This window comes from Triplophysa rosa, linkage group LG6 (assembly GCF_024868665.1).
Source record: "Triplophysa rosa linkage group LG6, Trosa_1v2, whole genome shotgun sequence".
Taxonomy (NCBI): Eukaryota; Metazoa; Chordata; class Actinopteri; order Cypriniformes; family Nemacheilidae; genus Triplophysa; species Triplophysa rosa.
This window is the reverse complement of record NC_079895.1, coordinates 23,376,004-23,401,645: the sequence shown is the minus strand read 5'-3', so window position 1 is coordinate 23,401,645 and position 25,642 is coordinate 23,376,004. Positions and strand designations below refer to the sequence as shown.

Here is a 25,642-nt window from a genome sequence, read left to right as displayed (position 1 = left end):
CTTGAGAGCCCTGTAACATGAACAGAGTTTAGCGGGCTGTGTGTCAGTAATAACGGTCCGTGGGGAAACGCAGAGCTCCGTGTGTACTGTAGTTAAATGGATTAAACGAGGCTTCGAGGCAACAAAAATTGTCTCGATGATTTTTTGTATATATACAATTTGTATAATATTAGTAATATATTATATATTAGACTAATCATAATTTCGTATAACACTATCGAGTTGTTTTGGCTCAAGGAAGTGCTCAGCAATGCAAAGAGGATCTGTCATATCGCTTATATATCACTTTTTTAAATCTAAAAAAAACACCCATATTTGCCGGTCAAAAATCCTCCTTTTCCCACACAGTGTTATACGACTGGAAACGACTCTGCCATCCCAAAAGCTCACCGGCGCCATCTTGTGCAACTAGCCGCGCAGTCAAAACACAATAAATATGGAGAGTGACACCGAAGTTAGCAGTGTTAACAGTAGGCAGAGCTCGGATGAGGTGAAGGACTACTGGTCAGGAAATATTTGAAATGTGTTTTTTAAAGAAAATAAAGGTGTGTTATAGGTTATATAGGATTGTTAAATGCATTACAGTGTTAAACACTAAAGAACAGCAAAGTCTGGAAAAGCATGAGCATCAGTTAGGTGAGAAAAAGTAATGCAAAAGTACTTTCAGTTACTTTCCACAAAAGTACCCAAATAACGTATTTAGTTACTTTTTTATAGAGTAACTCAATATTGTAACTAGTTACTTTTAAAAGTAATTTCCCCAACACTGGATATAAATAATAGTGTAATCTAACATACTGTATCTCCCTTTCAGCTTCAGAAGATTTGTAACATTTACACATTTAGCAGATATACAGTATTTTATCCAAAACAATTTACAGTGTATTCAAAGCATACATTTTATTATTCTGTGTCATTGGTTTTAAAAATATCAAGGCTATGCTATCCACATCTATTCAAACAGCTCTCTATGCTGTATATAAATATTTTACTGTATGTCAACACTTGCTTTTTATTTATTTACTTTTCTACCAAGGCAGTTTTTGAGAAACATCTAGTGTAATAAACAGAATCAAAAACGAAGAGGTTCACCCAAAGATGTAAACTCTGTCATCATTTACTCCCCCTTCTTGTCATTCCAAATCTGTATGACTTTTTCTTCTGCAGAAGATATTTTAAAGAATGTTGCTAACCGAACAATGGCGGTACCCATTCACTTCTATTGTACAGACACAAAACCAATGCAAGCCTGTCGTTGTTCGGATACCAACATTCTTCAAAATATCTTCTTTTGTGTTCTGGAGAAGAAAGTCATACAGGTTTGAAATGACAAGAGGGGGAGTGAATGATGACAGTATTTTTGGGTGAACTATCCCTTAAAGTCTCTTAAGCAATGAAAGTGCAAAACATTTTGACCTTCAGGTGAGTCAATATAATTGCCAAAACACCAGCTTCGAAGAACTGGGATGTTTCTTCCAAATCAGGGAATAATTTACGATAATCCAACTCTCTAAAACAAGTCAACCGTAAAAGCAAACTGAATTTTACAAGCGAAGAAACGAGAACAAATGAAAGAGACATTTTTGACAGTGTGAAATTCAATGTGTACATTGCACACTCTCAAAGGCAGCCGCTGTGCATTTCCAGCTCTTGCTGCAATGGCTTGGGCGAAGGAGGCATTTAGCATTGAAACAGTCATAATGGCTGGTCACACTCTCACGCTGTTTTCCTTAATCTCATTCTGCTCCGTAATCCGTTTGACACGCCGGCCCAGCGGCAGAATTCAGCCGTAAATGAGCGGAGTACGGTGGGAAGATAAAGCGCCGTCTCCAGTCCCAGACTGGAAACGAGAGCTGCGGAGAAAAGACTGGCACCCGACGACATGTGCAGGAAGGAGTCAACAGGAAATGACATGATTACTGGTAATGTAGACAGGAGGCAACAGCAGAACAGAACCAACACTGCCAACGCTGAAGAGAGACAGTAATGAGGCAATTTTATGTAAGCAGAAGGGCAACTACATGTAAATGCTGTGAGAGAACACAACGTCATAAAGACACTGCTGTTGGATTATGATTCAGCCTGCATTGTGAGTAATTGCGTGCGAAAGTGCAGGAGTATTTGCTGTATATCACAAATCCGTGATTGTATATGTTGTTGTGCCTAAAGCAGGAAAGTATGAAAGAATTCAAATGTGGGGGCTGCTTTGCTGCCATACAGCTGCATTATTAGTTCTCTGAAACACGAGGGGGTTAAATGTCCTCTGAAGCGAAACAATGTGTTTGTGAAAGAAAATAATTAATATTTTGATATTCATATGAATAATTTGAACTTATTTCGTGAAACTGAAACACATAAGAACGCTAAATAAAAAAATGTTGGTATCAACATGGCAATGGTGGTACCTTTAAAGGGATACTTTACCCAAAAATGAAAATTCTGTCATCATTTACTCGCCCTTAGATTGTTCCAAACCTGTATACATTTCTTTGTATTGCTGAACACACAGGAAGAAATTTGGAAGAATGTCAGATCCCACTCACCATTTACTGCCATAGTAGGTAAAATGAATACTATGTGAGTCAATGGGGGGTGAGATTTGACTATCTTCCAAATATCTTTCTGTGTCCAGCAGAACAAATACATTTATACAGGTTTGGAACAATCTGTAAATGACAGAATTTTCATTTTTGGGTGAAGTATCCCTTTACGTCTTGCGTGTCTGGTGATTAGTCCACTTGTTAAATCCAAAGCATTCACTCGTTTCAAGTGAGGTTACTATTTAAACAGCTGTTTATGAGCACTATTTATTCAAATCACACATTCAAGCTAAACTTAAACTTACGATCTACACTACAGTCTCCAGGCTCATCTCTGACATCAATATTTGAATTACACATAAAAAATGAATCGCTGGCCATCTGGGATTTCGATATGGAGATAAAGGTAAGGATTTAAGTTTTTGTGTAAATTTACAACACGTTATGAGTATATATTACCATTTTTTGTTATTTTCCTACGGCAAGAGATGGAAGGATGCTTGACGTCAGACTTAACAAGAGGATTTTATCACGAAACACATAAGAACCAATGAGATTTGAAGTTAACAGTATTTTAATGTAGTGGTTGTTTTATTTAAATTTCGTAAAATATGCTCATAATATGAATCGTTTTGTCACACACACCCAGTGTTGGGTAAATTACTCTGAAAAGTAATTAATTACTAGTTACTAATTACATATTCAATAGTGTAATTAGATTACTGTACAAATTACTCTCTCCAAAAAGTATTTAGTTACGTATTACTAATTACTTTCTATATCCTACATCAACCTTGATTAGTTAAGTGATTGAAGGATAGACATGAAACGGCTTATTTAATTTATTCAAATAAATAATATTAAACTACATAAAGTAGTATTATTAACTGACCAAAGTATTACAAATGTGAGAATTATACATTAAAGCAAGGATTTTAAAGTTAGACTTTGAATTTTGATGTCAATTCCACTATTGCACACACATATTACACAAAGTATTTAGTTTAATTACATCAGAAGTAACTGTAATTAAATTACATAAAAAATTACCTCATTAGTCATTTGGATTACTTTTCTGATCGATGTACAGTATGTTTTGGGCTGTCAACATTTTTGGGACTATATTTGAATATAAAATGATAAATAAATAAAAAAACTTTGTGGTCAACCGAAAAAGGATTGTAATGGAAAAATAAATAGAATGTCATTTTTTTGTAGTTTACGTTTTTAAGTAATGTTTTTGTTTTGCTTTTTTCTATAGGATGATGTTTTGACTTCAAACAATTTCTACTCTTTTTGGAACATTTCATTCCTCATGACATGACTTCTCAGAAAGTCATCAAGTATCACTCTTGAACTTTTGTGCGGCTGCAGGACATTGTTGTGTTTAAAAATGTTATATCATCAAAAGAGTAGAAACGAGAAACTTCATCATTAAAAGTTTGTATTTGTAAAAATTTGTAAATATAAGCGCAGCTCTTCTAGGAAGCTCCCCCACAAGCACTTGGAAAAACACTGCCGTGTCAACGCAATGTTATGATTTCTCGTGAGGAACAAACATTGCCGTTTCAAAGGACGTGGAGTTTCCCTCCGGTTCCGCTGTTTGAACAACGAAAAACCAACAATGCTTTAATTAAATTAGATGAAGAGAGACAGAGAGTGCCAGATGACCTCATCAGTGGCTCTGACCTGATGTGTGCTCAAGGTCTCTTGCAAGCTCACAGGTCAGTACAGGATTATAGTGACTGTTAGGCAAAAAGTCTTTCTTTATAGGGTCACATAAACAAATCCTGTTTCCCAGTAGAGAGCTTTAATGAGTTGCTCTGTTTTATTCCTAAATCATAATAACCATAACACACTGCTCTTAATTACCTACAGCACAGCACAGCACCTGTCCCTATGGACTATACTCAGACTAAGACAACTTTGTGCCTACGATTCATTAGTACCGATGAGAAGACACTAAAATGTTAGAGAGACATGTTAACCAATTAATTTGACAATCATGTCACACACGTTCAAACTTGATCGAACAAGTGGGTAGTGGAGATGTCAAAAATACAGGTGCTTCAGTATGAAGTTATTCTTCAGATGGGACATACATACTTCAATGACTCTTCAGTGATCATTTTGGAACCCAAATGCTGTCTGACAGACAGGGTGCGGCTTATACTGTAATTGCTCACATACTTGCACATGTGTGTACTTCCCTGTAGTGCTGGGTACATGAATTGTCAAGCAAAGATAAATAAAACAAAATGTCTGTGCATTAATTGAGTCTAATAGACCTTGCACTGCTTAGTATGTTAATTGCAAAGATTAGACCAAAAGATTGGTCTTTTTTATTGTGTTTACTTAAAAAAATGCTACAGTGTATGAACAAAAATGATAATACAAAAGCAAAGTTGATTGACTGAAAAATTCTTGAAGGCTACATCCAATGGCTTTATCTAATTTGTTCAAAATACAAAAAAGGTCTTTAATAAACATTTTTCAGAGTGCATACCTTTTTTTCTTGACTATTGATCTGACACCTACGTGTCTGGATTGTTATTATAACATTATTTATGCATTCATTTATTTATTTTTCAAAGTAACATTCGTCTTTGATGTGGCGGCATCTAGCGGTGAGATTGCGAATTGCTACCTCGGCTCACTCCGCCCCTTCCCTCCCTTTCGAAGCACTACGGTGGCTGATACAGGCCTAAGATGTCATCACGTTTGCGCTTCTTTGTCGAAGGAGATAACGCATTTACAAAACGCGCTCTGTAGATGAGTTTATCCGTTTAGGGCTACTGTAGGAACAACATGGTGCATTCCCTGTAAGGGGACCCGTAGTGTATGTACATAGAAATAGCTCATTCTAAGGTAATAAAAACATAACGGTTCATTACGTACAGTTTTTATACTCATCAGAAGACATAGTTCGGTACATTACATTGCATTTCTGTCAATAGATCCTACAAAAAAATTACACGTTAGACCTTTAAGAATCATTGGGCCCTATTCTACACCCGGCGCAACGCGGCGCAAGTGTTTTTGCTAGTTTCTGCCCGACGCAGTTCTCATTTTCCCGTCCTGCGCCACGTTGTTTAAATAGCAAATGCATTTGCGCGCCCATGGGCGTTGGTCTAAAAAAGAGATGTGATCAGGCGCATTGTTGGCGCGTTGCTATTTTGAGGAACTGAAAATAGACTGCGCCATAGACCAACTCAAACTTGGTCTAAGCACACAATAATACCAAATATTACAAATAAATGGATAAAAATCTGGCTTGTCCTATAGACGGTCTGCTTGCGTGCTTTAACTTCTCGCATGAGCAGACGCATTTCCTTTCTGGAGAAGTGTCTGTTCTTCCGAATTCCGCCGTGTAAATAGCGAATCCGCCATGGCGCCAGGGCAACTGGCTCGTAAAGGGAATGGAAGATGAGACTCTGATTGGTTTACTGCATGTTTGGCCCACAAAACACCCATTACTCAATAAGAGAATCGGGACAACCCGTTTAGACCATGCCCCCGGGCGCGCCGACCGTTTTCCCGTCGTTAAATTAGCAAAAGTGGATTCAGTGCACCTGCGCCATGCGCTTTAAACCATGCGCTTAGATTGTGAAAATAGGGCCCATTAAATCTCAGCAGTATTAACTACTGAAGTGTTGGTATTAGGCTTGATGGGATAGTCGGTGTCCCCGGTGATACACGGTGTCCACCCGACTACATCACTTGTCCACCGCAGCACCGACACACACTGTCATTTTGAATTTATATAATAATAAATCACTTAGTTTAGTTAAAGACCAGACTACAATTGCATATCTGAATGCGTCTGCTGTATTCAACGTAAGTGGAACAAGCAAAGATCAGCAGCAGGAGTCAGACTTTATTCATTATAGAGGATAGTGAAACGAGCTGACTAACAAGACGATGGTGGAGGCTTTTCTGTCAAAGAACGTGAAGTAGAATGTAAGCACTGTCATCAAGAGCCAGCTAAGTATTAAGTATCTTTTTGTTCTAATTTTAAAAAGGCGGTGCTTTGCCATTTATTTAACATAAACGTTTTTCGTTTCGTATTCCTTTATTATTAGTTTCTGATTTATTTATTTAACATAAATGTTTTTTGTTTTGTGTACCTTTCTTATTAATTTATGATTTATTTATTTAACATAAACGTTTTTCGTATCATATTCTTTTATTATTCGTTACTTATTTATTTATTTTTTTGCAAAGTGTGTGCTGTGATTACTCGTTTTGTTAATATAGTCAACTAAACAACTACTGTAAAGTTTCTTATTTTTTGCATGGTGTATGCAGTGATTATTCATTTTGGAAGGTCTGTGTTTAATATAAGCAAAATGTCATTGTACTTTTTTTGCAGTTTTGTGTGATTTTATTAAGAAGGATATTGAAACCACCATTAATTCAAGCAATTGCATTTTCGGTTTTTAATTGGTACAGTTCAGTTACTATGCAAAGCACTTCACTCAAGATCACTACTAGGAATTATCCTCGGGATAAAACATATCTGCTAAATGTCGAGTAACTTTTTTCTCTGTGTGAGTTGAGATCAAGATGCAACAATCAATGACAAATGATGTAACAGTTTTTTTTGCCCTAAGAAACTGCTTTGTAATTCCAAACATGTAGCGTTTCCCCATCTGTGAGCCTGTCTCATTTGAGTTCTAGAATTGCAATTTATTTTCCCACTCTCATAATGATATATCACTCTACCTGTCAGTGCACTACTCCATTAACCTGCGGTTATCACTGGATCTCAATTCAGGCATTTTATCGTGGCTATATTTTATATGGGGAATTTTAAACACAGATACCATCCTCACATGCATATACAGTAGTGAGACACGCACATCAGGAAATGTTTCACTCTTACATCGTGGAGTTAATGGTGCTAGAATGTTACAGCAAGTGGCTCTGCAACAGACTACCAATCATAAACTGCTTCATCGCTCACCTCATTAAAAATGCATGCGCAATGTGCAATGAAACTTTTTCTGTGTTTCCGAAATGTTGAACCTTGACAGCAGATGCATTTGATTCTGAAGAGGACATATTAGTTGTGTGAGGATGTTAAAGATGGCTTAAAAACAAGAACGTATTGATGTGGCTACAGACAAGGAGTTCTGGGGGGGGGTGAATTGCTATTTAATGCATTCTGACTTCTTTACACTCTTAAACATGTTGGCTTCTCATGCTTAACATGGTCAACTTGTCAAAAAAACTAGATGGAAGTATGACATAGTATTTCTGTGCTCGATACACTCCCCCAGGGTTTGTATGTTTCGGAAAGCTTTTTTTAACATGCATTTTTTAGATTAGATTCAACTTTATTGTCATTCTGTACAAGGTTTTTTTTTGTTCACGACATGTTGGTGATGAATTTTATATAAAAGGTGGATATGACACTGGATTTGCAGATCATTTGAAAAGGATAGATGGAGTCGTCCCGCCCGCTAAGATGCCGGTCATGAACCATACGCGGTAGGTAAAACTGTATCAAATGTCTGTGTTTTGTTGGCAATCGGTGCATAAGTGCATAATGTAAACAACACAAACTTAAAGCCACAATATGGAAGAATTTTGTTATGAAATATCCAAAAATCACTTGCACAGTGTGATATATTTCATGCAGTTGTGTACTTACATTATCCCAAATGTTCCCAAGAATGTGCAAATCCAGAGAAATTCCTATTTAAAATAATGGCCCGTCCCTAGTCTCCTTTGTATTTGTCTTTGATTGCATATCAGTGACTTAATATCCGCTGCTCCGCACTACCCTCAGTTTCCGGTTGTAGAAACTACGGAAACACTCAAATGCGGAAGTGGTTATACAGCATCTGGGCCAAAGCATCTGTTGTACTGTTATTATGGATTACGATTACTCCTTGGCGAGTAAAGGAAACCCAAAAAAGTGTAAACGTAGGCCAAACGAGGCAATCGGCATGGCGTTTTCTAAATGGAGAGAGCTTCGCGACCAGTTGGGTGGAGTATCCCTTTAATGGTGACTCTCATTACATCCGTATCATTGTAGTACAGCTTTTCACTGAAATACATAAAAATACAGTAATACAATGTATGTATTATGTTTGATTTCTAAAATCTGTGTAACAATATCCTCAATTCTAGTGACATTTCCCTTACTGCACTTTTTAATAATGTTAATGTTACAACCTGAACCAATTGCATAATACAAAAGTAGATTTCTAGTTTTCAGAGATGTCCTCCAACACATACTGTATCGCCTGAAGGAATTGGATTAGAGTGCAGTAAAACGAATAGCTGGCAGAGTATTCGACCACTCTACACACTCACACGCGAAGAAAGAAAGGCTTGTCTTAACTGCCATGTTCAACAGTCAATCCTGAGGGAACTCAGAGACTCTGCCTGGACCTGTGTGGACAGAGTCTGGAGAAGAAAAAAAGAGTGATCCCAACATACAGATCGAGAGAGAGGGACAGCAAGAGATATATAGAGAAGCTAGAGCAGGTACAGAAGGACACTTAGGCTCCAGCAGGGGATAAGTGATGTAACCTCACAAGCAGAGAGAGAGAGAGAGAGCGAGAGAGAGAGAGAGAGAGAGAGAGAGAGAAATGAGGACCAACTGCAGCAGAGAGAATGAGGATGTCGCAAATTGAATTAGACCGGAAGAGAATGCAAGGTCTGGACCTGCAGGAAACAGCACTCCAGAGATACACAATTACTACTTGTTTACTTTAATGTGTGTGTGTGCTTGAATGAGTGAAAGATGTATGTCTAGTGTGTTACATGCGTTATGTCTGTGTAGGTTCATCTTATATAATATATAATAGTTTTACATGATATACAACTATATGTCTATACCAGGAGTTTTCAAACTTTACAATGTCAGGCACCCCAAACATTTATTTGTACTGTAGTAATTTCACAATAAATCTTGTGGTTTACATATGCTGCTTTTACAAACCCCAGTGATATAAAGGAAACTAAACTAAAATCTAGAAAAAGTAAAACAATTCTGGATGCATATACCAAAAACAAAAGCTATAAACACTGAGAAATAAATATGAACACTTATAATTGGCCCTTCGCAAAGCCAGCCCCCTTTTGCTATGGCCGGCATCAGGCAAAGCGCTCCCACTGCACTAAAGAATATTTATCGTGAAATAATCATTTCTTGAAAAAAAATGACGTGTACTTTTAGCCAAAAGCAATAAGAAAGTCTGCAATATGCATTTGAAGTATATATTCAGGATGTGAAAGTGACTCAAAATAAACAAAATGAAGATCGAAGCTCTAGCCTAACGTACTGTGCTTGCTGTAACGACATAACATCTGCATAGCGCCATTGGTTTTTGACACGTTTAAGCAACATGTGAAACTGTGAATATCACCATAAAGATCAAATTTTACCTAAAATTCTGGCAGTGTTAATGAGATGCAGATCTTATGACAGTCAGTCTATGAGGTAAAACTCCGGACAAGTATTCTTGTATAAGTCTGTTTGAAGAAGTCTTTATTGTTGTACATTATGACAACTAAGATTCGCAGTGACATGACTTTTAGCTGGGATCATGTCCACACAGTGTGACGGCAAGCAAAAATTAAAATTTCTGGGGACCCCCTTAGAACCTTTTGGAGGACCACTGGGGGAGGTCCTCCAAAAGGGGGAGGACCCCAGTTTAAAACCCCTGGTCTAACTATATATCATGGTTCATACAAATAATCCTGTTCATGTAACACTGAAGGTGCTACAAATGATTTTGGTTCCCCAAAGAAACTTTTCAGTCAAAGGGGAAGACTATTTTCCACTACAAACAACCTTTTGTGCAACAGAAAGATTCTGTGGATGTAGATAAGGTTCTTAATACTGTAGAACCGTACAGCCAAACAAAGAACATTTTCGGAACAGTATTGAACAAAAATCTTAGGAACGAAAAAAAATATTAAGTCAGTTGCTTTATATAGCATGTAAGTAGGAAACTTTCCTTTTGCCATTATTTCTAATAATCCCGTGAGGTTTTTTTATGCACAGGGAGTGTGACACCAGCAAGTATGCTCTATACTGAGATCTGGTCGAACCATCATTGAGTCCATCTATTATTAGAGAAAAACGAGAAAAAACAATAAATAATAAAATCATGGCCAAAAAGTATTTTGGAAGTTTAAACTGATAATTCCTACTGAAACTACAGCAAAACATAAATAAGTGGCTTACAGCCATTTTTACAATTCATTTTTTGGGGGGAGAAAACACTAACTGTAAATCTTAATTTAGTTAAGTTGTATGTAACAGGAATGGAAGAATGTTGCCATTAAATACAGTGACTGACTTTCAATAAGTCAACACTGCATTCTATTGTGCTGTCCTTGCCAACTGCATTCACAACAGTGCAACATGCTCAGATTCACCGACGAATAACTTAATAAACAGTTATGCTGTCCAGCATTAATTCAGGGCATTCAGGAGTAAAAACGCTCACTAGCAACCAACAGTGAAGCAACCTGGCGACCCGACAGACACTCATTTTAAAACAAAGCAAAAAGAGTTTCCAATACAATTACTGTATTACTCTGATCACGTGACAATTTGCGGGCGCGATTGGGAAAGACACTTTCTCACCTTCATCTTCATTTATCTTCCGTCTCGTCTCCGAATGGCAAATCACAACACAACGGTAAATACACCCATATGTGCTCAGGGCGGACAGTAATTGCTTGTGGTTTTACAAGTGTTCCAGGCAGGGGAAACAATGATCACATGTGTGCCCTACGGGCTGCGAGCGCATCTCTGGCCCATGCGGTGACAGTAGAATAGGATCGTGATCTTTGGCTTTGTCCTCTGGCTTTCCACTGAGCCTCTGTGCCATGTCAAAAAGGCCCCAGGGCTGAGGACGATAAGGCAACTCCAGGGACACGGAGTGGCATGTGAGCCTCTTAGCCATAGAAGCGCTTCTCCACCAGCCCTGCTTTCACCATCTGCCCTTACAGGAAAGGTTAAAGAGGACTCGAGTAGGAAGCATTGATTTCAATGATTTGGAGACCGGTCTAGTTGGAAAGGATTAAGGAGTTACCTGCTGGTCTGGAAGTGGCAGGGCTAAATGAAAGGTACGATTACTGTGTGTTCGTGACTGTGTGGTTGGTTTCAGTGCCGAGATGCAGGTGGACGAACCCAGTGGCTAGATTATTCTCCACCTGAGGAGAGCAAACCCAAACACTGGCCAGTTTCGTCCTCTATGAGCTGTGTGTACATGTATGGGTGGGTGCTGGGTGGGGCTTAAGTAAAATTGCCATAATGTTGCAATAGTGTTGTAATACTGTGTGTGGGTAGAAAGGATGGATTCATTTTGTTAGGTATTTTGTTAAGGTGTTGTAAAAATACTCTTGTCCCAGTTTAATCTGAAGAAACAATTATCATTCATAGATAGATTTCCCCAAAGAGTGTAAATCCCCACTCTGTGGTGCTATCAAAACATCGCTCAAGCATCCCGATACAATAAAAGATGAAAAAGCAATTCATGAGTAAAGCATATTTTAATTATAAAGCCAAGTAAATGTGTGGGTATGCTAGAGTACGGGTGGGTAAACTTAAGCAATATTTCCATAATTATAATGATGTTTGTACTGTACGGTTTGTGCACGTACAGAGGACATGTTTCATGATTCTGCATGAATTACTCTTGTGTTTAATTAGGAGGACAAACATGTTTGTGCGTGTGTATATGATGCTGTCATGTTTGAAGATCTGGAACTGCCTTTTTTTGTCAGAGAAATCCCTAAAGGTGAATGTTAATCACTGCAAAGATACCAAAAGCGTCCGTTCCCGGCTACGTCCACGGGGCAGCGTGGTTGCCAATCGCTGTCTTTCCACCTCATTAATTTTCCTTGCAAACAGAGATCCGACTGCCTATAGCTCTTTAGTTCCATTCATATTTAATGCCCCAGGGAAGAGGACACGGAGGACTGTGTTCTTCTCTTTCTGCAGTGGCCGTGGCTTAGGCAGTGAATAAAGCACCCTTACAAAGTCACACTGTCAAGAGGGCACCCTCTCGCCAAAAATGTCATTATCTACCCACTTGTGTGCAACAATGCATGGGCCACCAGAGGTGAGGAGAAAAGCAAACACGTGGGGAGAGAGAGAAGAAGAGGAAAAGATGCTTTAAAAAAAGGGAGTAAAAGAGACAACGTGAGATATGATTGTTTTCCCCTGAAATATAAGTTCAGCTCGAGAAGTGTAGGGGTCATTAAATTGACATTCCACGATTCAGACAGAAAGTGCGGTTCTTGTGCAAAGGTCAGACGGACATAAGAACAGATTTGCAATTTAGATTGTGTTAAAAGGCTGCTGGCTCCCCCACATTCAGATTTGTATGTCATCAGGTGGATCCTGATGCTCCAATACTACCAACCGTCTGTTTCCCCTCATGAATGAGATTTTTACTCTACAGAAATATTACAATACAAAAAAATGCACAAAACCAATGTTATAAGATTCAATTATTCTCTGTGGAATAGTAATTTGAATATAAGACGCTACAGTATTTATTATTTTGTTTACAAATCTTACCATACTAAACGGTGTGTGAAGGATAAACACTGGTGGTTTTTATGTACACAGATCCGCTTTTCTGAATGGAAATGAACACAAATTGAAGTATCTTCTACAGCTAGGCCTGGACTGCCCTTTGAAAAAATCCTGTTCATCTTCCAAAGAGGACACCTGGGCCCTCTTCGCATCCACCAGCAGCTGTCAATCAACATCACTCAATCAAAATCATTCTAAGCGACAAAAAGCTTTGGATAAACAAGCATTCCTCCAGTAAGTCTTCCTGTGAGGAGGTAGCCTTGCTTAGCCAGACTTTTGACTAATGCCATATACAGTAGGTGTGAAACGCTTTTTTGGCCAGAAGAAAGACAAAGTGACCTGTAAAATGACATTGACCACGTTTACATTTACGCCAGTAATCAAATTATTTGCTTTATTCTGAGTAAGCTAGTATTACGATTAAGGTGTTTACATGAGTTGCTTTAAGAATATACCTGTCATGGTCCTGCCTTCTTGTTCAGGATTTTCTAGTCTTGTGGCAGGATCGTGACAGATCCCTTATGTTTAGTGTGAGAAAGTCATGGTTTGTTTATCTTTTGACATTCCATGTGCTTTCTCGTGTCTCGTCACTGGCACCGCCCCTCTCGTTTCCCGTATTACTTCCCAGCCGTGTATCATTACCCTCACCTGCCTAGTGTTATCATCCCTCGTTTGTGTTCCCTATATAATACCCTCGTGTTCATTGTCCTGTGCTCGTGTGTTGTACTTGTACCCTGTTCTTGTACCGTGTACTTACCTGTAGTAGAAGTCTTCATGTTCCTGATTCCTTGCCCTACCTTTGTTACCCTTCCATGTTTTTGGTAAGATGTTGTGTCATTGTTTTATAGTTAGTTTATTGGTTGTTCCTGTCTTTTTGTTTTGCCCCCATGTGGGAAGTCTTTGTTTTTATATATATATATATATATTCTTATATATATTCTTAGTTTGGTTCTCCCCATCGAGGGTGTTTTTGTTTTTTTTTAAATAAATTTGTGTTAACCCCTTCACCTCTGGCTGCCTGCACTTGGGTTCTCCTTCTGCCTAACCGTGACAATACCTTTCATGCTCCCGTTTTACATGTTACACTACATAGTTCGATTAATGGCATACGTCATTACGTCCCTAAGTGATGCCGTTTGACGTTCCCTCCATAATTTCATGTATCAACATGGTACCACATACAGTTTTTGGTGTTTCATTTATTTTCTAAAATTGTTGGCATACTTTCCCCCCCCCCCGTTCGGATCAAAAATGTGCTTTCTTGCTTGAAGCCATGTTGTTTGCCATAAAACGAAACGGCTGTCCACTGCTGTGCGTGTGTGTGTAACCTGGCGCAAAGAGCCGCGAAAGTTCCTACGCGCCGGTAATAGTGCGATTAAGCGGTGTACATGTCTATACCCCACTTCGATAATGCGACTAAAATAGGAGTACTCCACCCGTCTTAATTCGATTTGTGTTTACTACGATGAGTTTAGATGGATTAAGCTAATCAAAAATTCTTAATCAGAGTATTGTCTTAATCATGTTAATATCGGATTATTGTTGTCCATGTAAACGTGGTCACTGTGTGTGTTGTTGTTAATAAGGGTTAAAAGAACACAAAATGTGTATAAAAGTTCTGTTCATCGAAGAGTCATAACCAATATTTATTTCACAGACATAACTCGGAAAATGTAAAAAGGTAAATAGCTGTCAATCACTTTCAGTGTTTACTTATTTCTTTCTGTTGTGTTTGATTGAAAAGAAAAAAGTCCTGTGTGACCTCACTCCTGAAAGTTGTGTAAATCCAGCCAATCAGATTAAAGCTTTCCAGATCAGGGAACTTCTTGCCAATTTTGTGTGCATAATGATTACGAACGGTCAGTGCTGTGGGCAGACCGTGGGCACGCCATTTGAGGCTAAAACAAGGCAAGAGGTAACAAGACAAATCTCTCTCATCTGTTCTCGTTTTCTCTTGCTTGCCTTAACTCCATCTTACTCAGGCATACACACACAAAGACAGATGTAGTATTAAAAAACGATTTATTTTAAATAGTTGCTATTGATCTATCTAGCTTTATCTACAGACTTGCATTTAGATACTGAGAACATGGGATTTGAAATAGTAATTCCAGGGAGGGTGTACCAATCTGTCATGGCTCTGCTTCCTTAGTCATGTTTTTCTTGGTCCTGTAGCAGAGCCATGACAAAGTCTTTGGTTATGTGTGGAGAGAAACATATTATTGTCCGTTTGACAATAAATACGTTCTCTCCAGTGTCTTGTCATTGACCCCATTCCTCTCGTTTCCTCGTTATCTTTCCCTGAGTGTTTAATGTCCCACACCTGCCCCATGTCGTTATCCCTCGTTTGTCTTCCCTATATACCCTCTTGTTTCTTTGTCCTGTGCTCTTGTATTGCGTGTACTACGTTGTGTATGGTTTATGTGCCTTGTCCAGTGTTCCTGTTCTCAGCCTTGTCCTTGTTCCGTGAGTCTTGTGGTCTACCCTGTTGTGTTTTGATTTAAGACGTTTTGTCGTGTTCTTGAGTTTAGTTTATTTGTCTTGTTTTTGTTTTGCCCCCTCGTGGGAAGTCTTTTGTTTTATTTATATTTCTTAGTTCTGTTTTCCCCCATTGTGGGTGTTTTTGTTTCTGTTTTGGTTCAAATAAATATATTTGTTAACCCCTTCACTGCCTGCCTGCGCTTGGGTTCTTTCTGCCAGTCCGTGACAAATCTAATGATTTACATAAATTATACATTATATATTTTGTGCAATACATTTGATATAGATGTCAAAAAGTCATCTCTAATGCTCACTATTCCTTGTTCCCTTTTTTAATATACAACTTTTTTTTTTAATTTGGCAGAGTCCATTTGGGGTATACATTTTATCAGTCCACACATTCTGAAGGTATCCTAACCTTGACCTTGTCATGCTTCTCTCTCTCTCTATCTCTCTCTCTCTCTATCTCTCTATATAACAAATTTCTTGCATTCAAGTATTCATATATTTTACAAATTTAGTTATAGTTCTGCCATATTCAGCATGAGCAACAATTATAATGTTTAAAATCTAAAACTGCAACACCTAGTGGAGTGAAATAAAGGATTTTTGTGCTGCATTGCAATGTGTGATTATGTGTAGCCTTATTGTGCAAAAGAAACTATGGCCTGATTTCAGCACCATGGACAGGGGCAACCAGAACAAAGCTACATGAATGCAGAGTGAGAGAGAGAGAGAGAGAGAGAGAGAGAGAGAGAGAGAGAGCGAGAGAGAGAGCGAGAGAGCGAGAAAGTGTGGGTTGTTAAAAGAGGATAACAGAAAAAGGACACAACAATCTGCTGCACTCCGTGTAAAATCGTGTGAATTGTAACATACTTCATATGACAATTTGCCCCTTTAATACAGTAAATGTGAACTCCAAAACTCGACCCAGTCTCCAGCTAATTTGAGATTTACACGTGTCATATTCTTTGCGGCAACTGCTTCATCGGTTCAGTACTCTGATACAGGATACGAGGTGCAGTGGCAATGTTATTATCGCCATGATTGAAGGGGACGGGGAAAATACACCTGAACAATGAATGGAATAGAACAGCCGTTCCTTCCGGGATTACACAGGAAAACCACTGCTGCGCTATTAACCTTATTGAAATTCCATAAAGCACTGCGCCATCCCCCCCACACGCACGCACACACACATCACACACACAATCTTTGTGTTGTTCCCTCCTGTTTCTTTGCAGATAGGACATCTAGAATCTCTCGAATGCTCTCAGCTTCTTCCACACTGAGGTAATGACTGGCTACGAGAGCCGCTATACACCTGGAATCATATGTCATGTAGACACGACTCAGCGCTCCATTCTATCTGTCACGGATCATTCATAATCATAGCTGCATTATAGCAATCAATATGTCATTACATATCCCCGTTTATCGGACCCAAACTTATACAAAAATCCGCCTTCACCTTTTACATCAATCCACAAGTGCGCGCGCACCGCGTAGCTGCCGCGTTCTCGCGCGCAGATGACAAAACAGCAGAGCGCAAACGCGTACGTTTTGAAAGAAAGACCTTTATTCACCAATGACGACATTTTTATGAAATATGTGCAAAATGCATCGTGTTCCTACCGTGCACTCGTCCATGCATGTCCGCACCGAATATACATCCGTTTCATATTTCTGAACCATAATCTCAAACTCTCGATATGTCTTCTGAGCTTCTCGGTCGTAGAGTTGGTAAGCCTCAACGCATTGGGTGCATCCCGATGTATTACCGCCCGCAGCCATGTCCAAGCTACAGGTCAAATTGTCTGGACTCGTAAACCCGTAAAACAAATCCAAAAGAGAGTAGGAATCACAAAAAGAAAGATAGAAATCGCTCAAGTTCCACTCGGAGAGGCCCGAGCACACGGCGTCCGCGTCGGCGAAAGTCAAGCAGTTTTTGGAGAGGCTGTCGGGGTGACAAGTTTCAAGTCTCCACAGAGGTTTGGTAGAATTGCCTATAAAAATAAGACTCTGCTCTGTGACGGGCTGATGGCTGGATGAAAGTATATGGTTCGTGTGCTCCACCGTGTCCATGACGGCGAAGTTGTCTTGCCGTTTGTCTCGAGTCCTTGTCAATTTGGCCTCGGCGCAGAACCACAGATGATCAGAGAGCAAAATGGTGATAAACAAAAGAGAGGCTAAGGACAGTCGCCATCTCTGGGCCCTTTCGGAATCGGTGAATAATGGCTTTTCGTCCTCTCGGGGTGCAAACCAGATTTTTAAGCCGTCATCTTGCTGCCGACACGTCCAAACACCCCTGGTCATATTTCAGGAAAGAGCAGCACTGGCCGACTCCACCGCGACGGCTCCTCTGCCACAAAATGCATTGACTTGAAATGTTTATTCCCGTTTAAACGGCGGTCCAGGCAGCTGTATCCGAGTCGATGGGCTAGATTAAGCCACACACGGTCACATCTCCGTTATTCCGCATCGCTCCCCGGAGAAAAAGCGACTTCTGTGTGACAACATGCCTCCTCTCTTGCCTCCTCTCCCCATAGACCCTCGGAGAGCAGCTGCTGTTCCCAAAGCTGCCTGTGTCCCTGCGACTCCTTAAGGGAAGGCGAGATCCTGAAAGTGCTGCGGTTTCCTTATCTGGGCGGATTGCCTTCGATCTTCTCTGTTCATCATCATCATCATCATCATCTTAGGTCCTGTGTTAAGTTGCCGCCATGTTCGTCTTGAAACACTTTTGGGGGAGCTGGGTCATTTGCGTCATCTCCATCCTGGCGCAGTAACACAGATCTAGTCTACGGGCGATGGATACACGCAGATTGCGCGCCTGTTCGCCTATGAGAATAAGATGGACATATCAATATGAGAGACTACTCATAACGCAAATGTGGCTAATAGAAAAGATGCACGCCTCAGACCTAGAGCTGATACGATGTTTTTTTTTATTGTGTCTTTTGTTTCTTGGACGCAACATATGGATTTTTAAAGCCAGTCATCGTCGCGTCCTTTCTCATGTTTCATGGTCCACATTTAAGATCCATTCAAATCCTTACAAACCTTACGACGAACAATCCGTTCGTTTCAAGCTCCAAGCAAAATAAACTAAGCTGTAAAAATGCCGTTGTGTCCGCAATGCCGATATAAAACATCGTTTAGGAGATGCCATGCAATGCGTAATGTCCATTAACTGCGCAAAGACAATAGGAAAAGGTGGCACAACGTGTTGCGTGAAGGAGACTCAACGTGTGAAAGAGATGAAATGACATTTCTATGTTTCGTTCAGCTCGATTTTTCCCGTTCTGGCTGAACTTTATTAGTATGCACCGTGTAACTGTGTAAGGAGCCGGGCACAGAAGAGACATCTGGGCGTCAAAGCAGCACGTTGGAAAGCAAGCGCGGAAACGTGAGGTGTGTGAGTGAGTGAGTGTATGTATGAGTGAGAGAGAGGCTGTATATTTGCCCTCTAACTGGCTAACCTTGCGCGGACTATGTTATCGGCATGGTTCTGTTTGATCCTAGATTTCAAAGCAAACAAAGTGTACGTGCAGTGCGCAGCCACCATGCTTCTAATATTCTTTCTGTTTTTGTGTGTGTGTGAACGTGACAGAGGCTAGGCTGGCATATGAATGAGAGCTTTTACATTTCCATCGTTACAGTTGGCAAATCACTGTTAAATTGAATTGTTTGGAGTCCTACCAAGAACATAATATAAAGGGGTTCTGTTCAGATTGACTTTACTGGATTGACCTAATAAAAAACCCAGTAAACAGATATTTTTGAAGCAAACTTTCTGTACTTGTATATGGTGTGTTCACCCACTGGGAAAGCTTTTTGCATTGCATTTATCATGAATTTTGAATCATAATGTATCGTGAGTTCTTATAAGATTGGCAAATGTCAACCCAAAGTATAAATCAAATGTATTCATTTTTAAGTAGGTTTGAGTTAATTAAAGGGCCTTGTGGTCTTAAATAGCACATTGACAGTTGCAGATTGGAAAGGCGCATTTGTTCGGATGTAGTGCGAAAACCTCTGCTGTTGTCATGACGGCACAGTGATCAGATTATGTTACATAAATCATTCTTTGGTTGAATATTTTAGAGGAAGCGCTTATCACCCATTAGTGAAAATCAGCTGGTTGAGCAAGCGGAAATCAAAGATTCACACTGAAAATAATGAGGATTTACAATGCCAAGACTGATCATCTGTCGTCGATTCGAACAGACCTCGCCCTGCCCCCACTCCAATAATTCATGGACAGAGATAGCAATAAAGACCCTGCTTAGATTAACCCAGACGTTTCCTGGAAGGAACCGCTTTCCTTTTATAAAATGCAGTTTATATACCCATGCACCTTATGTGACAAAAAATATTAGCAAAGGCCTGTCTTTTTCATTTTTAGTTCCCCCGAGGCTAGCATATAATCTACTCTGTGGAATAGTTAAAACATTGCCTGAAGATGTCCAGAACTTCACCATACTCATCAAGAGTATTAAATTATGAATTGGGAAAAGGGCCAGGGGAAAATCAGCACAGTGTCTGCATTTAAATCAAGACCCACAATCTTCATTTTTGTGATGTTTAGGGACTTGACAAGGGTTTTGTTCTAGTTGGTTAATCAATAAATTATGCCAATGTTATCTTGTGCCCAGTGGGCAATAAAATCTAATGACATAACAGCCCAATGACCCTCCCCCGTTCCTCCTTCAAACAAACGCTCTCTAGAGGACCAGCTATTTCAATGCACTCATTGATGTGCTGGGGGAGGGTCCTGTCTCCTCTACCCATCTGTCACTAGTTGCTCGTTCCCTGTCAAAGTTTAATATGGGGAATGAATTTAACATTTTCTAAGAAACACATCTCTTTTGACTAACTATTCAGCACTGAAAAAAGATGACCTCTGTTTCACCTCCAATTGTCATAGCAACAGAGTAGCCCTGACAGAACACCCTGAGGGTACATATGTAGTGCTGGTGTCATTTGTCAAACAGAACCAACGATTCTTAAGTTCTTTGGATTGTGTGGTCAGAGCAATTGTACAGGAATGAATGGTAGTTAGAAATATTAAGAGAAAGCAACCCGGTATCACACCAAAGTGTGTAACAGACACACGGTTCCACTCGAAAAATGCGTGTCAGTGTCACGCTTTGCCTCCTCTAGGCGTTAATATGACACACTCAGTGCTAAAATGCGTCTAAAGTGTGCGCACAAAGTAATAAACGTACACAAAATGCCATGTACACCAGTACACGCCATGAATTATAAAAACATTAGAAAATTGCCCTGTTCTGCTAACGTTACTCCACCTTCACACATGTGTGTCATGTTCACGCCCAGTGCTCGAATTGAAGGGGGGCTGGGGGGATCCGGGACCCCCCATAAGGCATTGGGGACCCCCATAAGAAGTAAAAAATAGACTTAGGGGTCCCTCAGATATTTTTATTTGAGTAAAAATGATAATGACAAATGTGATTAAATTCATGCAATGGATATGGTAAATTTCGTGAATTAATTATTTACAATAATTTATATTCAATTTGTTTATGGGCTAGTTGTCATGTCGCTCTAAAGACCGCTAAGCGCTGGACATCGTTGACATGACTGCTTGATTGGCGTCGCACCGGTGAAGCTAACTTCAGCTAAAAAATGGTGAATAATAAACCTCCACTCGCAGTCGGGAAGAGGAAGCTTCTACTTTTTTGAGGGGTCATTTTCTCTCTCTATATATCTGTCCACTATGTTTATCAACTCCATGTCGGGGCTTTTGTATTCCTTGCGTAAATTATTATTAGGTCTGGTTCTGGGCTGAGATCTCGATGAAGATGAGTGACAGCTTTTTAGTAATTATAAAGGGAGTGCTCGGTTTCTGTGCTATATACTGTATATAATCCATTCAGAATTGTATAAAACTGGTTTTCCATGCTGCTAAGACCAACGGCCACATACACGCTGCAAAGATTCGGGAATTACATCGGCATATAAATGCAGGATTCACTCTTGAAATAGCTACGATTGACATATTGATAGCCATAGTTAGTTCCTGAACAAAGCAGACTTTTGGACTGACAGACTCATTCATAACAGTCCCTTGCCGCCACCTACTAGTAACTATGTAAACTGCACTGAAATCCCCCCACAACACTAACACAAAGACTGACAGCCGGTCTTGTCACAATTGATATTTTTAATATCTAATAAACTAGTTTCTTGCATTCAAACAAGTCTTTTGGAACAAACATTATTATCACAAAGTGTCAATCATCCAGTTGTTTTTAGGGAAAATAGTAAATACTACATTGGTAAATAATGCTAGAATTATACTGTTGGACGTACACTACTGTTCAAAAGTCATTTCTGTTCACCAAGCCTGTACTGATTTGATACAAAATACTGTAAAAAAGCCCGTTCTTTTATGTAAGCCTGTTTTTAATAAATAGTATATAGTTATGCATATTATGATCAAATATATTGTGCATTTTGTATAAATTGTATATTGCGAGACTAACCCCCACCCCCACCAAAAATAAAATGTCTTATGGTGGCGACCCCCCATAAGACTTGATTCAATTCGAGCACTGTTCACGCGTAGAGGAGGCAAAGCGTGACACTGACACGCATTTTCGAGCGGACCGGCATGTCTGTCACACGCTTTGGCGTGATACTGGGTTGGAGAAAGATATGAGTTAACCTACTGGCAATTTCTGCCTAGAGCGTGACTTCTGTGCAAAGAGAATGAAATACAGCCAATTGTTTATAACAACTCAGTAGACCACAGCAAAGACACCTGATCTGTTCTCTTTAATGCTGCAAACATATCTTCGTTCTGTTTTAGTGTACAGACAGATGTGAGATGTGTAAGGGATAATCCACAGCTAGCCGTGCATTAAAGGATTTTAATGCATGACGTGGAGGCCAAGAATCACCTGACGTGAAGTTCATTAAAATCCTTTAGCCGTGGTATACCCCACTTATACCATGGTAATTTGCCAAGTGAAAGCTGCTATTGACCAGACAGGTGAAAATGACAGTTATTTGGCTGGTACCTACACTCTGAGAAATGCTCGATTGTTTTAACCTGTGGTTGGGTGAAGTATGAAAAAATCTAGTCAGGTTCTATGCTATTATGTTCATTGCAATACTGTGCTCAGTCAACCTCTTACATTCAGCACAAAAAAATCTATATTTGCTACTGTTACATTTAGCATGTTAAATATGTTGAAGCACCACCAAAGCCAAATACTAAAGTATAGGTGAAAACCGAGGTTGACTTTGGTTATAATGTCTTCCTGTAGCTTGGCAGACAATGGCATACTAGGTTATTTATAACCATTGGTTGGGTTTAAAAGGGACAAATCTAACCGTTTTGTTATATTAACCTAAAAATGTCTATATTTGACCCAACCATGGGTTGAAACAGTATTTTGGACTAAAACAACCCAGCATAGGCTAATTTATAACCCAACAGTTGGATTTGTCCTCTTTGACCCGTGGGTTGAAAATAACTGACCATTTTTAGAGTGTAGTCTATTGTCATTGCACATTAACGGTATTATTTACAGGACTTTTATTAAGCCATCTACACATAAAAACCGATGAATAACCAGTCACTACACACATTTTTAGTTTGGCAGATGTCTGTCAGTTCTTAGTGTTCAGATGAGAACAAAGGAAGCCCGAATCAATTAGACTGAGGTATCATAGGGTTTCTCTAATTAAATGCGTTGGGAGTCTCAGGGTCCTTGCACCGCCCCCAAGGCCTGTGTTAAATGAATGAGCAGATCTCAGGGTTGATAAATGCATACAAAATAACATGGAGAAGAACAGGACTGCTGACTCGGTTATTTCAGCCATGTTGCTAATAAGTCAAATAATGGGTTCTTTGCACTTTCATCCACAATATGGCCCGTTTAGACTTGCTCATATTTGTCATAAGCAGCCAGGTCACTACCGTCATTTATAAATCACAGCCTCTAGTCCCACTGGGAATGTCACGAGTATCACTGATCTACATTATGGAACACTATGGAGGGACATGGTGGATGGTTGTGTCGTGTGTGTGGAAGACTGTAGGAACTTAATGAACTTCACAGCTTTACATTCAGAACATACATAGGGATGTGTTAATGAGCAGATGTATGTGAGGTGTCAAATTATTCCCTTCAACTTCTCAGTTTCTTTGTGCATATGCTAAAACAGGTTCCACTGAGCCACACACAGTAACGAATATCAGAAACCAAAATAACAACTTTCAAGCAGGCATTAAGCACAATAGGTATTTTTTTGCGCGCACACACACACACGCACACACGCACGCACGCGCACACACACACACACACACACACACACACACACGCACACGCGCACACACACACACACACACATGCACACGCACGCACACACACACACACACACACACACACACATGCACACACACACACACACACCTTTTTAAGAAAACCCTATAATCTAAATAAAATATTCTAACCCATGAATATATTATGCTTACATTAACCCCAACTTGTTTTAATTATAATGCAAACAAAAATATTTATATTACTGAAAACATAAATAATAAAAATAAAATCAACAAAAAATATAACCTGACGACATGATGGCATCAGGCATGTTTGTAGTAATGTGTACAGTATCAGGGTTCAATATTTGCGTGTATTTTTCTGTGGGCCAACTGATGGTTAGCCAGGTCTCCTGGTGGGAGAAGCTCAGAACACTGTCTGTTCACGGCTGTTCCAGCTGAACTGTGCTGCAGTAATTTGTTGCTGGAAACAGTGAGCATTCAAACAGAGCCTGCGAAAGCTCAGGGCTCAGCTATTTACTTCACGAGTTCCCCAGGAAACATCTGAGGTGTGACATTTGACCTGCCATCCTCACAGCTCTCAGACATACCCTCGCAGCATCATCACACGACTTCCCCTGTGTTTCACATCACAGCTTCCAATAACTAAATCGCAGGTACATAAACACGCTGTCCCGACCCTGGGCCGCAGTTCATAAAATTCCCACAGTGGAGTGTTGTACCTGCAGGTATCGTAATATGTGAAAACCTTTCAGCCGTACAGAGAGAAAGGGAGAGGTTTAGCCAGGAGTCTCTTCAGTTTCTGATCTCAGACAGGTTTGGCTGTTTAGCAGGATCAGTTAGCCCCTGCTGGTAGATGTTGTAACTGCACCACTGAGGTAAATATAAAAGCATCTCTCCAATTAGTAGCTATTTAATAGTAGCTGTGCACTCTGACATTAAAAATTAAAATATGTGATTTATACGTGGCATGAAAAATATTAAATTATAACAGAAGTTATTTTATCAGTGACCAAGTTTTATTTTTCTGTCCTCTTATCCAAAGGGTATGCACTTTTATCTTTTATTTTGTCTGTTGTTGTTGTTGTTCCATCATGATTTAACTTTCCTGACAGATTAGTTACAAACCATTTATGGCAAAAAAACTGTATTTGGACGTAAATGTTGCATGAAGGTCATGTACCGTAGTGTCCAGATGTAATGACCATATTTAATCATATTATTAAATATGTATTAAAGAATTTGTATGTTGCATAGTTGTGCGTAGAGTATAAACTGAAGCTTAGCTTTGGAAAGAATCGGAATATTGTACAAATATCCCCCGCCCCTGACATACTTTCTTGCCACCGCTGTACATGCCAGACTGGGGGTGGGATTTTGTTATCTGAAAATAACTGACCATAATACAAAATAAATTGAAACAATTAATGCATTACAGCAACGAGAATCAAAATAACTCATGTGACTCACAAAACACTAAAAAATAAAACACGATAAGTTTCTTGTTTGCTGCATGTTTTATTCTCGCTGTAAAAGCTGTATGTACACCAACAGTTGCAAGATTTGTAGCATCCTGTCATACCCCGAGGGACAACCAGGGCAAAGGAAGAAACAATAACAGATAGTGTTTGGAATCAATTTTGTCAAATAAAGCATTTTGAATTGAATTGCAAGAGAGAAAAACTGGTTTACTGAGAAAATTAGAGACACCTTTCCATGCCGAGAGACATT

At 39.5% G+C, this 25,642-nt stretch overlaps 1 protein-coding gene across 1 annotated transcript in view; it reads right to left on the bottom strand.

The window, feature by feature from the left end:
* The window catches only part of LOC130555821 (NALCN channel auxiliary factor 1), a 145,210-nt gene extending 125,838 nt beyond the window's left edge, over window positions 1-19,372 (bottom strand). The window contains exon 1 of the mRNA XM_057336310.1: window positions 17,230-19,372. Within this exon, the coding sequence (XP_057192293.1) occupies window positions 17,230-17,910 (681 nt within the window). The 5' untranslated portion in view covers window positions 17,911-19,372. The remainder of the gene's footprint in view (window positions 1-17,229) is intronic.
* Between the last annotated feature and the right edge of the window lie 6,270 nt (window positions 19,373-25,642).